Source organism: Danio rerio, chromosome 3, assembly GCF_052040795.2.
Source record: "Danio rerio strain M-AB ecotype USA chromosome 3, GRCz13ab, whole genome shotgun sequence".
NCBI classification, from domain to species: Eukaryota; Metazoa; Chordata; class Actinopteri; order Cypriniformes; family Danionidae; genus Danio; species Danio rerio.
Window position 1 is genome coordinate 32,346,649 of NC_141023.1, and position 13,663 is coordinate 32,360,311.

The 13,663-nt window shown below is 38.1% G+C and overlaps 2 protein-coding genes across 5 annotated transcripts in view; one reads left to right on the forward strand and one right to left on the reverse strand.

Annotated features, from left to right (window-relative positions):
• The window catches only part of tbc1d10b (TBC1 domain family, member 10b), a 442,453-nt gene extending 438,915 nt beyond the window's left edge, over nucleotides 1–3,538 (forward strand). For all 4 annotated transcript variants that reach the window (XM_087242780.1, XM_087242781.1, NM_001365255.1 and 1 more), the window contains 1 exon segment: nucleotides 27–3,538. In XM_087242780.1, the coding sequence (XP_087098906.1) occupies nucleotides 27–890 (864 nt within the window). In that variant the 3' untranslated portion in view covers nucleotides 891–3,538.
• Nucleotides 3,539–4,969: 1,431 nt separating this feature from the next.
• mylpfa (myosin light chain, phosphorylatable, fast skeletal muscle a) lies at nucleotides 4,970–10,487 on the reverse strand. The gene is given in 7 exon segments (NM_131188.2): nucleotides 4,970–5,914; nucleotides 7,956–8,004; nucleotides 8,099–8,177; nucleotides 8,257–8,361; nucleotides 8,436–8,511; nucleotides 9,630–9,725; nucleotides 10,430–10,487. Coding segments are annotated over 7 exon segments (510 nt in total). The 5' UTR covers nucleotides 10,433–10,487; the 3' UTR covers nucleotides 4,970–5,812.
• Between the last annotated feature and the right edge of the window lie 3,176 nt (nucleotides 10,488–13,663).

Here is a 13,663-nt window from a genome sequence, read left to right on the forward strand (position 1 = left end):
TCCCATACTTTCTTTTCTGTTTTCAGGTGATCTCTCTGTCTGTGACTGAGGCCCTCATCGAGAGGGAGTGCAGTATTCAGGTGCGTAAGTGGCGGGAATCTCGTGGAGAGTTGACTCACCAGCCGGTGCGCCGTTTGCATGGCACAAGGGCCATCTACGAGCAGAAACAGCGGGCTGCTGCAATCAGCTCTGGTGGGAGCCTGTCATTCCTGGGCGCTCATGTCCCTCCACCTGGGCCTTTACGTGCTTCATCAAGCCTCCTGTCACTTCCTGGACTTAGAAAGTCCAAGACGCCGTTTCATTCACAAAATAAAAAGGGCTCCATCTCTGGCAGTTTGGGTCAGGATATCGTTCCACTGCAGCCCCTTGGTGGTGGCACCAGCGCAGTGGCTTCAAAACCTCCAATGCCACATGCCACTAACACGGGAGCCAGTGTGCGTCCCCCAGCTCCACATGGGCCTAGTCCGCTAGCTACGACATCATCTACTACCACACCACCTGCTCCAACCGCACACGCATCCACTGCAAACATGCTCCAGCCCTCACCTAAAGTTGTGTCTGAGCACATCACCCCCACAATCCCATCACCCACTGCAAACAACGCACCATTACCACCCTGCCCAGAGATCACAAAAACGGCAGTGGAGGAAGACGGGAAGAAGAAGAAGAAAACCAAGGAGGACAAGAAGCGGGAGAAAGAGGAGGAGAAGCAGAAATCCCGTGAGAAGAAAGAGAAGGAGAAGAACGAGAAGGAAAGGCTGAAGAAGGAGAAGGAAAAAGCTGAGAAGGAGAAGAAAAAGGAGAAGGGGAGTAAGAAAAAGGACAAAAGCGGAGCTGGAGGAGAGACTGAAGAGAAGAATGGAGCCGCAGCGGCGAAAGATTTGGCCTAATTTTTGCCGTTCCTTCAGCAAGAAGAAGAATAAGAACAGGAGAATGCAAGACAAAAGAGGACAAGGAATTAAAATGTCTTCAGGCCAAGAGAGAGAAACAGAGAGGGAAAATGAACAATCTCCTCTAACATCCATTTCATCTCAAGAACTCATTTCACAAAGATAACTAGACCACTGCATCTGCCCTGCCTTCCTCATGGTCTCATCTGCACAGTGTTTTCACCCAGTGCCGAAACAGGAAGGGGTTATTTATTTGTTTTTGGAAGGTGGATGCCTGCTTGATGAGATCGGCTGTATGATTAGTTATATTTCTAGAGTACTGGGTGCCATGATATACAGAGACCTCTAGCGCCATCTGTGCCAGTCCTGTCCCGCTCAATCCCCCACTGTCCATCATTCACAAGAGAGGGGTCTCAAAACCAGAATACCTGAATAAAACATTTCTGCTGCATGACGGTGTGCGGCGGTGACTAGTAATAACTTATCTGTGAGTGTTCTGGAGGACCTATTTATTCATCGTACTGTTGATTGTTAGTGTGTGTTTGTGTGTTCTTGTATGTCTGTGCCTTGGCAGTGTAGTGAATCGTGTCACATTCTCGTGCTGCAGACGGGTCTCGCCGCTTCCCTGAGGAACTTGTCCTTCCAGTCTTAGTCTTTTGGGGGACTTGTATGTTTTGGGGAGTGGTTGAACAGCATGGAAAAGGTACGTTCTTCTTAACAGTGGAAACGGACACTTTTAGCTATCCCAGTTAACCTAAGAAATAAAAGATCAATATAAACATCGTCTATTTCCACTCAGAGACCCCCAAACCATAAAATAGATATTAGCCTGTTCTGAGATTCACTCCGAAGTCTTCTCTTTGTTCTTTTTCGAACTAATGGCATTACATAAATTGCAGAAAATGTTTAAAATGATCTACCGAGCGTGTAGGTCACTCCAGGTATCTGTGTGGTTTGATGTTAAATATCTTGATGTTGATATGGGTGTCAGTTCAGACTAGGATCTTAACAAATGTATGCACTGAGGCCTGTTGATTTTCACCACTGATCGGTTCTTTAATGTAGGCACTCTCTAATCCAGCTCACACGACTCCTTAAGTCTGCACCTTGTTCATTGGGAAGGTTTTGGTGCAGCGCTGTAGCATTAACCTTTGACCTCTGAAGCCCTTTGCTTCAGGTTGTAATGTTTTGACGTGTAAAAACTTAATTTAACCGGATGGAACCATATAATATCTATTACAGCTGTTATTAGTCTTGTTTTGGATTAGATTTTTTTATTTTTCTACGCAGGAGGCCTGGTAGACTGGAATGGCAGTGAGTTTTGTTTTACGAGAGTGTTGTATTTAATCACAGGATTGATATTTCTGTTTGTTTTTAAGCGCTGAAAATTATTTTTGCACATTTCTTCTCCCAACATCCTGGAGAACAAATCTAAGCAGTTATTATTTATTTAAACATTTTATAATCACCCGCTTGTCTGCAGTATTTGTGGTTTGGGAGATGGTGTTTAATACTGATTATTGTTTATTTTTTCGAGTGCGTTATGATTATTGTGTCCCATTGAAGGGGGAAATTAGCCCAAAGAGTTGTGAGAGAAAAGATTTTGTGTTTATCAAATATCGTCCTTAACAAAACCTTCACCCAAACAGTGTTACTCCTTGTTTGAAGTGAACACCGATTGAACCTGTAATCCACTGACTCCTCAGTATTATGAATAATTTGATGCATTCACCAGGTGATTGGACCATGCTTTTAGGACTTTCAGCATATAGTATTTTCTGTCAAGGCAGAGTAGATCTGAAGTAGTATCTGGGTTGCAATACAGTAGCCAAATACTCAATGTTAATATTGTAATGGTGTCTCATGTGTTTACTAGACTTGTTGCATCATTCAGTCTCAACTGCAGGAAGTCCGTTTTCCTCCTGACCTGTCAGTAGTGCCCTAACTGACCTCAATGGTCATTGCTTCCTCTTAAGGCACTACTGTTCAAAAGGAAAGCAAGCAAATTATGTCTATGCAAACTTTGTTTTTAACTTTCCGCACAACGAAACGCAAGAACTGTTGAAGGAAACGTGGAGTGGGATGCAAGTGGTTAGATCCAGATCACCCGGATGATCTAGATTTATTAACCTGAAGAATTGTTTTAAGTTCCAAGCACTAGCATAAACCTGATTTTGTACCTGTCAGGCCATCTTCACTAACACCATCCATCTTGTCTGAATCGCCAACCAAGAGTACGACAGGTGGACTTAAAATGTTTGGACGCTGTGCTCACCAATAATTAATGCAAGGCCATCCAGTGTTGGTTTACTAATACTCTGAGACAGCTGGGACAGGGTGTAAAATAGCTTGACTTGTCTTACGGATTTCTGCATTGGTAAATATGCCCCAATGTATGTTGTAGGATCGCTGTAAAATTAATTTTAAATAATTTAAGTTTTGCATTTTACTGTTTGTTTAGGTTAGCACTCTCATCCTGTCCTTTGTATGTCTCATGCTTGTTTTTAAGTTTACATGAAACTATTTTACATTTGAGAATGAAATAAATTCATAGACAGTTGTTCTAAAACTGCAGAAGAGGAAGTTCACAGTGTATTTAATAATTACAGTTGTGATGAATAATAAATCATAATATATTAAAAGCTCCATCAAGAGTGTGTTTTTTTCTGTTAATGAAGTATTTTGAGTGTCATGGATTTATTGTGCTACACTGAAGCAGCAATAATCAAATTTGTCATTTAATCAGGGGTGGATTTATCCGATAAGCGAGGTAAGCGCCCGCTTGGGGCCCCAAGAAATCTGAGGGCCCCAAAATAAATACCTAAAAGTAGAAATTATATCAATACATTATATATAACGATGCAGTGGGTAGTACAATCTACTCACAGCAAGAAGGTCACTGGTTCAAGCCTCGGCTGGGTCAGGTGGCATTTCTGTGTTCTCCCTGTGTTCACGTGGATTTCCTCCAGGTGCTACAGTTTTCGCCAGTCCAAAGACGTGGTATTATAACATCTTTGCAAATGTGACCCCCACCTGCGATCATGGAGCAGTCCAGCAGTCAAATCTGTAAAAATGCAGTTTTACAAAAACAAGTTTTACCAGATGTTTTGTGTCATTATTATTTAGCATTAAGATAAAATGTGGAAAATAGATTGAGTGATTTAAGAAAAACAAACATCAAAAGAAATTAAAGTAAAAATGGTGGATATTATGACGTTTGGGCCCCATTGGCTGAATTGCTTAGGGCCCCCAAATCATTAAATCAGCCCCTGCATTTAACGTTATACTTTAATACAAATGTGTAGTTTTATGCCAGGGTTATGACTGGTATGTCCCAGATTGCAAAATGACATAATTTCAACCTAAAATCAATGTTCTTTTGACGTTGAATCAATGTCACCGACATTAATTCAGTGCCGGTATGCTATCTGGGGTATTTCACAATTAACGTTCAAACATTTTTTCTTGGGTAGGGAGAAGAATAAAACCCATTTTGATGGGCTATTATTACAGTTCTTATTGAATATTAACTTTATATGGCAATGTGCCAAAAATACGTTTGCTTGACTAGGTACGCGACCAGTAGAAATGGCGCGAAGTTTTGAGGTGGAAATTTTACCTTAGGGATTAATCCTGTTTTACAATTCTCTTGTAGTCAAGACTCATATTTCGTGTATAATTAAACTATATTTGTTGAGCAAGCTGTTTATTATACATTTGTAAATTTATAGAAACTTTTAGTTTTAAGTGTTTTCACAGAGATTCTTTTTATTGTTGAATGATTGTGAATAGTTTACGTAATTAGAAAGTGGGCTTGCTACATTAAAACACTTAAAACCTATAGATTGAGGTAGGTGGATGTTAGCAGCTGTGCAATTATTTGTAGTACTGTAGTACTAATAGTGCCCAGCAGAAAGCGCTGTTCACATGCACAGTCATATTTGTGATTTACTGCATAGTAGATCCGCAGTCTTATGCAACCCTTCCCCGCCTTACATTACCACCTATAAGCTCTGTGATTACACCTGAGACAAGAGAGTTTCATCTCGCCTATCACACACAGCCAGCAGACACTGCAGTACAAAAAGATGTTTTATTCACAGTTTGTGTCTTTTTATTGGTTACAGAAGAGGTTTGGCAGAGCAAAGCAGGCCCAGATGCAGAAAGCAAAAAAAGAAAAAAGAAAAAAGAAAAGATGGACAGAGAAATAGAGAAGAGGAGGGGAGAGGGGGAGTGAAGAGGTTATGTTTTCTTTCAGTCCCTGCTCTCCTCTCTTCCTAGGATGGTCTGTCCCTCTCACTCCCTCTGTGATGAGCTCGGCATCGCTTTTAGGAGGCTAAACTCACTCAGCACAAAACCCTCATTTTCTCTTTCTCTTTTTAGTCAACCACCAGAGGAGGAAATGAGAATGATGACTGGTTCCTCTATTATAGAGTGAGATCACTCCATCGTGCTTCTTTCCCCCTCAGAGTGAGCACTCTTCCACATTGATCTAGAGAGATGTTTCAGCCCCAAACTATAGATGCCTTCGTTTCAACTCCTAAGACTGCAGCAGAAGAAGCAGCGACTTACATGCAAGCTTGACTGAAATGAAAGAGAGGTGGTCGCGGGTAATGAGTGAGAAACAGAGAGAAAGAGAGAATGTGAGAGATACAGAAATGATGTTCATTTTATTGAAAACAATCCCATGTCCCCACTCGACAGACACTGTGGTCGTGTTCCTCTCCACCCTCCCAATTCAGTCCCAGCGAGACAAGTCTTTGGTAAGATGGAGAGTGTAAGTGCTTGGAGTAACAACGATGGTAGAAAGCAAGAAAGGGAGGAAGAAAAACAAAAGTTAGAGAAGGCCAGACAACAGACTGGGAGGATTAAGCTGTGAGGGATGCATGTTCTTCTCTTCGTTTTCTTGATTCCAAGGTTGTTTACTCCTCCTTCTCCTCTCCGTGTGTGATGACGTAGCAGATGTTCTTGTAGTCAACATTGCCAGCCACATCTGGGGGGAAGGCGGCCCACAGATTCTTCATCTAAAGGTGGAAGAATGAAGTCAGATGAAGATACGGTTGAGGTCAGAGATATATGCCGCCTTTGGATTTTTTTTTTTTTTTTATATATTTCCCAAATAACGTTTAACAGAGCAAGTAAAATTTCACAATATTTTTTCTTCTGGAGAAAGTCTTATTTGTTTTATTTCGACTTGAATAAAAGCAGTTTTTATTTTTTAATAAACATCAAAGGTCAAATAGTTACAGAACAAACCATTGTTATACAATAACTTGCCTAATTCCCCTAACCTGCCTAGTTCACCTTATTAACCTAGTTAAGCCTTTCAATGTCACTTTAAGCTGTATGGAAGTGTCTTGAAATATATCTAGTCAAATATTATTTACTGTCATCATGGCAAAAATAAAAGAAATCGGTTATTAGAAATGAGTTATTGAAACTATTATGTTTAGAAATGTGCTGAAAAAAATCTGCTCTCCATTAAACAGAAATTGGGGAAATAAATTACCAGGGGTTCTAATAATTCCAGGGAGGCTAATAATTCAGAATTCTGACAACTGTACATTCAACAGAAATTAAAAAAAAAAAAAAAGTAAAATGGATTATCAATCAAACATGTTGAAGGCGTTGGTTCAGTACATTGCTGGCTGGATAGATGTAGATGTGAATGCAAGCTTGCAGCTGATTGGAAGAAAGGGACAGGCTATTGTGAACCAAATATTTAGAGATGTCTGGTGCAGGGGTGGATTTAACCAATAGGTAAGCGGCTGCTATAGGGCGCCAAGAAATCTCAGGCTCCCAGTAAATGTCTAGAAGTATAAATTATTCCTATAAACTATACATAACATTGTTTTCTATCATATTTTGTATGGTGATAGTCAAACTAATAAAATTATAAATTAAAATATAATATTATTATGTTATTTTATTTTATGTAATATTCATTAATTTATTTTATTTTTGGCTCCTTTTATTCATCAGGGGTCATTACAGCTGAATGAACCACTTATCCAGCATATGTTTTACACAGCGAATGCCCTTCCAGCCGCAACCCAATACTGGGAACTGTTATGTAATAATGATATCATAAAATAAAATATTAATATTATTATTAACGTTACATCTGCACAAATTTGTTCCTAATCATCACCACCCCTAATCATAGAGCAATCCAGCGGTCAACTTTATCAGAATGTAAACACTACCAGTCAAAAGATTAAGGTCGGGGGTTTTTTTTTATGTTTTTTTTTTTTAAAGAAAATTATTCTGTTCATCAAGGTGGCATTTATTAAATGTAAAAAAAAAATTAATTGTTAAATATTTATTTATTACTTATTGTATGTAGTTTCAATTAAAATTAGTCTTGATGAGGAGGATAAGCTTATTTTTAAACATTTGGTCGATAGTGAATATATATTATTTTTGTTGTAAATTAATTTTAAGAAAATTAATAATTTAAGTAGTCATTGCATCATGATAGAGCATAGAAAAGATGTTTTATGTGATATAAAAAAAATCTAAATAAATAAAAATGAAAAGTAGAAAGGCTGCATTTTAGGACTGATGGACCCCAAAATGTCCCAAAACACCATTAAAGGTGCTGGTTTTAATAAGTGGCAATGCTTTGAAATTATTTTAAAATATTTTTATCTTTAAGATGTCTGTGATAGCTTTAATCATATTGTTTTGTTTTGTTTCAGCAGATAAATAATCGCTGTGAGATTATGCTTTGTTTTTTAGGGAAAATAACATTTATAATAAATAGCATTAATTACATTGAGTTGATTCATAATTACATTGATTCATTTTGCTGCTCTAGTGGATTCTAGTTTACTTCATATCGACTGAACTGTAATTAAAATCAAACAAAAGTAGAAAGCGTGCATTTTAGAACTATTAAAATCACTAAATCTGCCCCTCATCTAGTGTACATCACCAAAGTGGAGTTGACATTTTGTTTAAAAATTAGGAGGTTAGAAATACTGAAATGAAATCTGCATGGGTGGATTGTTCACCATAGGATAAATACATGCACTCATCATGAGGACATTACTCTGATCTTACCTCCTCTGCGGTGAACCTGTCGCACTGAGTGGTCAAAAGCTCCTCAAGGCTGAAAGAGAGGGAAAGAGCAGCGCTCAGACATGGAAACCTTGATTGTGTCGTGTGTGCATAGAAATGAAGAGTCATTGAATATATAGACTTACAATTCCTTCTTGATGGATCCAGTGCCCTCAGGGTCCAGCACCTTGAAGGCAGACACGATGACGTCTTCGGGGTCAGCACCTTTCAGAGAAACAAAGCGCAGGTTACACTTACTGAAAACCAAAAGGAATAAAAGATAGAAAAAGTGACGTTTGCACACCCTTCAACTTCTCTCCGAACATGGTGAGGAAAACGGTGAAGTTGATTGGGCCGCTGGCTTCCTTGATCATGGCCTCCAGCTCCTCATTCTTCACATTCAGCTGGCCTGTAGAGAGATGAGGACGGTCAACACGGGATCATGGATATGTTTGTGAAGGACACAATTGAGAAAAGACGCACCCATTGAGGCCAACACGTCCCTAAGGTCGTCTTTGCTGATGATACCGTCTCTGTTCTGGTCAATGATTGTGAAAGCCTATTGTGTGCAAGACAGAAAAAAAGACAAATGAGATTCCTGGAAACACATCATTAAGGTGATTCATCATATAAAATTCCAACGTTTATCTCTATCCTGACAGCAATGAAGCAAAGTGCCCTTTTCAATCACATGAAACTCAAAGAGAGTTGCTTAATTTAAATAACGGCAGCTGCTGGCTCCTATCTGACCCCCACAGAGACCCTCGCTGATCCTTCTTTCCATCTGGGAGACGTGTTAAGTCAAACCCAACTGTACTGTCAGACATTCCAGAAGAGGCACTTGAGAAGACTGTATTACCAAACCATTCACATCCTTACTTGGCTCAGTAGCGCCCTAGCCTGATGCTAAATTCAGTCGCCTCACCCTTTCAGAATGTGTGCACATGCTCTTTTGCTTTGTGTTTAAGATAATGATGCTAATTCAGATTAATTGTGATATTTGAGGATCATAACTTGTGGTGACTACTGATAATCCTTTTTTTTTTTTAAACTTTGGTTATATCACTTTTTTGGGACCACTATCTTCTTAGGGTCCTACAATATAAACATCATGAACTTTTTTTTGTCATTTTAATATCTTTAATATTTTAATCACACTTCCAAGTTAGAGACCTATTCATTAATGTTCTGTTTTATCTTGAGTATGAGCATCATACATTTAATTTTCTCTGTTATTCAGGCATGTGCTGTGATCTTCAGCTGCTCTCCCGTCGGGATCAGAACAGGAGTGTCTGACAGGTGGGTTTTGACTTTAGCAGATGAGATAAAAAGAATAGACTAAGTTATTCTGTTGACCAACCGCAGCTGCCGTTCTGACCATACAACGAGCCTTAATATAGATACCCTTCAAAGTTCTTCTTTTTGGGGGATAAATCAGACCCTATTCCTCATAATAACAGAATTATGCCATATTAGCATTAACTTGCTCGTTCCAATGATAAATTATTGCTTTAAACTTGTGCCTGCTAATATTTACCCAAATCAAATGTATTCAGATTAGTTAATTTACAGTGAATTGAAGAATATGTACTTCTAAATCATACAATACAACATATACAAATATAAATCATTGGGTGCCAGGATATGCTATTTATTATAAGATCTGGAAATATTTACCTCTTTGTACTCCTGAATCTGGCTCTGCTCAAACATGGAGAAGACGTTGGAGGAACCCTCTCCTCCTGCTGCCCTCCTCTTGGCCTTCTTGGGTGCCTAGATGAAGAAAATGCATTTTTTTTTTCATAATTTAGCACATACATACGCATATAATTGACATTTTGTCCTGTTTTCAATAAAATAAGAAAATCTTGTTCATGTAAAAGGCTTATATCTTCATAAAATAAGTTAATTCATAAAACATTTGGAAATAAATCTACTCATAAAACACATACTAACGAAGCAGACATTAATGGATGATATACATGCAAATAAGGATTTCTCTAAAACGTTGTCTAATTAATTATTAAATATGTATCTTTTTTATTGTATTTTTATTTACCTTGATATGATTGAGTTCATATTGGTTCATTAATTAATGTTTTCTAGTGAATTTTGAATTTGTTATGAATCAAAACTGATAATCTACTACTAATACTACAATCTCAATTTTTAATTAATGCTAAATGTTAACAAATATGTTTTTTTAATGGGAAATAAAGGCAAAATCACTCAATGTTGCATCTTCAAACAAGTCAGAACTAACTAAGTTCTGACTTGCTTCCAAAAACAGGTTCAGATTAAAATGTCCATTTTATATTATCCTGTTAAAGGTATTATAGGTCCAAAAATCTGATGCTGACTCAATGTGCGATCTCTGTTCCATGTGACCCTCCTGAGAGCGAGGCATTATGTCCTTGGTCCCTATGTGTCCACCTACATGGTGTGGCCAGGTAACAGGTAAGGTACAGGTTACTCACCATGTCGAGACGGTATGTGTGAAGTCTAAGAAGATCAAGAAGAGAAGTCTGAAGCCGCGTAGTGTCCTGTACTTGAGGGGCTTATATACTGACGAAGGCCCCTTGCTAATTATAGACCCAACCTTAAGTGAGGTTTGGGAAATAGCAGACCGAGAGAGAAAGAGGAAAAACTATGAGGTAGGGGGAAAGTGATGGAGGGACACCGGCTGGGATGTACTATCATCTTACAGTGCTCAGAAATAGCTATTGGAGTCTTGGAATGGGATGAATCTGATACTGATGGCAGCGGCCTGCATGTCTCGCGTTGACTAATAAGGACATGGGGACGTAAGGGACTGTTTGAGCTTCATACAATCACATAACTCAATTTGAAATGAATGAGCTGTAGCCACAGAGTCTAAAGGGGACGCAACTCCCTCCCCTAAAGTTAGATTAGCAGCAGATCAATACTGGCTTATCTTGCAGGATTACTTGTTGGATGGGGAGGGTTGCAGTGATAGATCCTGACGGATTTCAATCCAGAGATTTTTTGAGCCAATGATTATGTTGTTCATATTTGTTCACGCCCCCGGCTGATATATAAGAGGACGTTCTGGTGTCTTAACCCTTATTTCAAATCAGCCCTAATCAAAAATAGGTTTTAATGCTTTTCCTAGTATAGTGATGCTGTAAGATTTCGGTTCAAGTGCCCCCACCACACCCGTCCACATGGCCATGCCCATATTCAGCACTCTCTCTCTCTCTCTCTCTCTGCCGATCGACCTATGACCTCACCCGGTCACTTCAGTGACTGTGAGGTGCCATTTGTGGGAAGCTGCCCTGTGGACAAGCACGTAATTACCCCTTTTTCCCAGTTTTTAGATGGTCAGCACACTACAGCCCTCTGAGTGGTTGATGTTGGACCCTCATGAAGAGAAATTTGAGGCTTAAGACAGTTTTTTTTGGGAAGGCAGGCATAAGGAACAGCTGTGGGTGACCAAAATAGCTAAACAATCTTGAGCGCTCCTTGCTCTCTTTTTCTTGTCTAATTCATCAGTCACTGTTTTGTCCCCCTTGAGTTTGTTGTGCATTCCCTTCTTTCTTTAGACTAATTTGATATCCTGTGAGTCTGTCGGCTTGTTTTGCTCCTTCTTGTTCCAAAATTGTTTAAGATTAGCATTATTTTACAGTACCTAGAAAAACAGATAATTACAGTGCTCAGAGTAATTGAGTACAGCCCATTTTGAAAATGAATATTTTTCTCCATCTCTCAGTGAATATAGGCAATGTATTTTGGTGCATTTAAACAAAACAGATTTATTAAACAGCTATATTTATTAAAATAATATTTTAGTCACAAAATTGAAAGATAAAACAATTTAAATAAAGCTAAATATTGCAACAAAAAAATTACAACCTACAAATTTTGAACAATTTTTTTTCCATTGTTTTGCTTCTCTTGATTTTTCCCTGTTTTAAAATTTGTATTTAATATTTTTCAATAACATATAAATATGGGTGTAGTAGTTTTTGGACCGTTATCATAAGTTATTTTGTTAAATAAGCTCCAGATTTAGCTTCACTCTCAGAAATAAAGGGTGTAAACTGTCACTGGGGTGGTACCTTTCCAAATGATAAAAATTTGTACCTTAAAGGTCCATAATAAAACCTCAAGGGTATATATTAGTACCTAAAAAGTACAAAAGTGTTTCTCTTAAAATTTTTAGGCACTAATATATACTTTTGAGGTATCAATATGGACCCTTTAAGTACAAATATGTACCTTTTGAAAAGGTACCACCGCAGTGACAGCTTGCGCACCTTTATTTCTGAGAGTGTACTGACTAATCTAATGTATATGCACAAATATAACATTGTATAGCTTCCTATTAAAAATATTAATTTAAAAGACAGATTTGGGTGTTTCCCAGTGTAGGGCTGCAACTGGATGGGCATCCGCTGCATAAAAAATACACTGGATGAGTTGGTGGCTCATTCCTCTGTGGCGAATCCTGATTAATAAAGGGACTAAGCCTAAAAGAAAATGAATGAAGACAGATTTGTGAGGGGTCAACACAAATTTGTAACTTTTTCATTTAGTGGCTAATTCGTACGAACTAATTCGTACATTTTAGTATGATTTGCTCATCCCCCAATGACTGAACTAAACTGGCAAAACATAAAATACTCGCGTTTTCTCTTGAGATCAGGCTAGAGGGGTGTACTCATATATGCTGAGCATGGGACATATGGGGTGATATTTGATTGAGGAATTATTAATTGCTTTAATACATGCTCACAAGTTTTATCGTATTTATATTGTAGTATACTCCCTGTAATGTAAAATAATAGGTTTAAACTAATCATCAATTAGTATGTAGTTGTCCAGAGATTTGTTAACTCATATCTATCTTCAGAACATTACTTGAATTGTAGCTGAATTGCTGTTAGTCAATTAAACATTATCTATTCTAAAAGTCGATTGGCTTTGAAAATATCCCTTCATTTAACATTTTAAAGAATACTTTTGCATTATTTTTAGAGAATTAAGATAAGTAGAGAATACTTCACAGCATTTTTTATCTCTTCCTAACCAAGTCCAACCACGAATATTAGCTGATCTTAAGCAGGCTTTTATTAGCTCAAATTATTGGAATTTTTACAGTGTAAATTAAAATACTACACTGCTTGTTTTGAGATCAGGATTAACTTACACTTGGGTACAAATTTGTTGGAGGAATACATTGTTTTCAAGAAGGTTGATAATTCTCAAAGAAAAAGAAGCAGCTTAGTGACTGCGCATTTTCTTAATTTAGAGGAGATGGTATAGCCTATGCTATATTAACACACTGCTTCTAACTATATATGGTGGAACAGCAGTCAAAGAGTCCATGAGAGAAAGAGAAAGGGAGGGGGTAAATAGACGTTTGGGCCTTCATTCGAGGTATTTCAAGTGCTATCTGAAAAATATTTCATGCTTAGCTCATGATTGCTCAAATCGTGTATGATATCTTTATTGGCAAACTTGTAGGCCACTGTGTCAATCACCTTTGCTTCTAGACTCTCAAAGAGTAAATGTCTGTACATGTAGAAAGCTCTATGAAATGTGATCTAGTCTTACATATTTTGTCAATGCTGTTTATCACGGTAGAGATGACTGGAATTCGGATGAGGTGAAAAAGGCCACACCACCATCACTAGGGGTTTGACACCTCGCATCCAGTAGTGTAGAGAGGTAATGGTTAAAATGAGGAA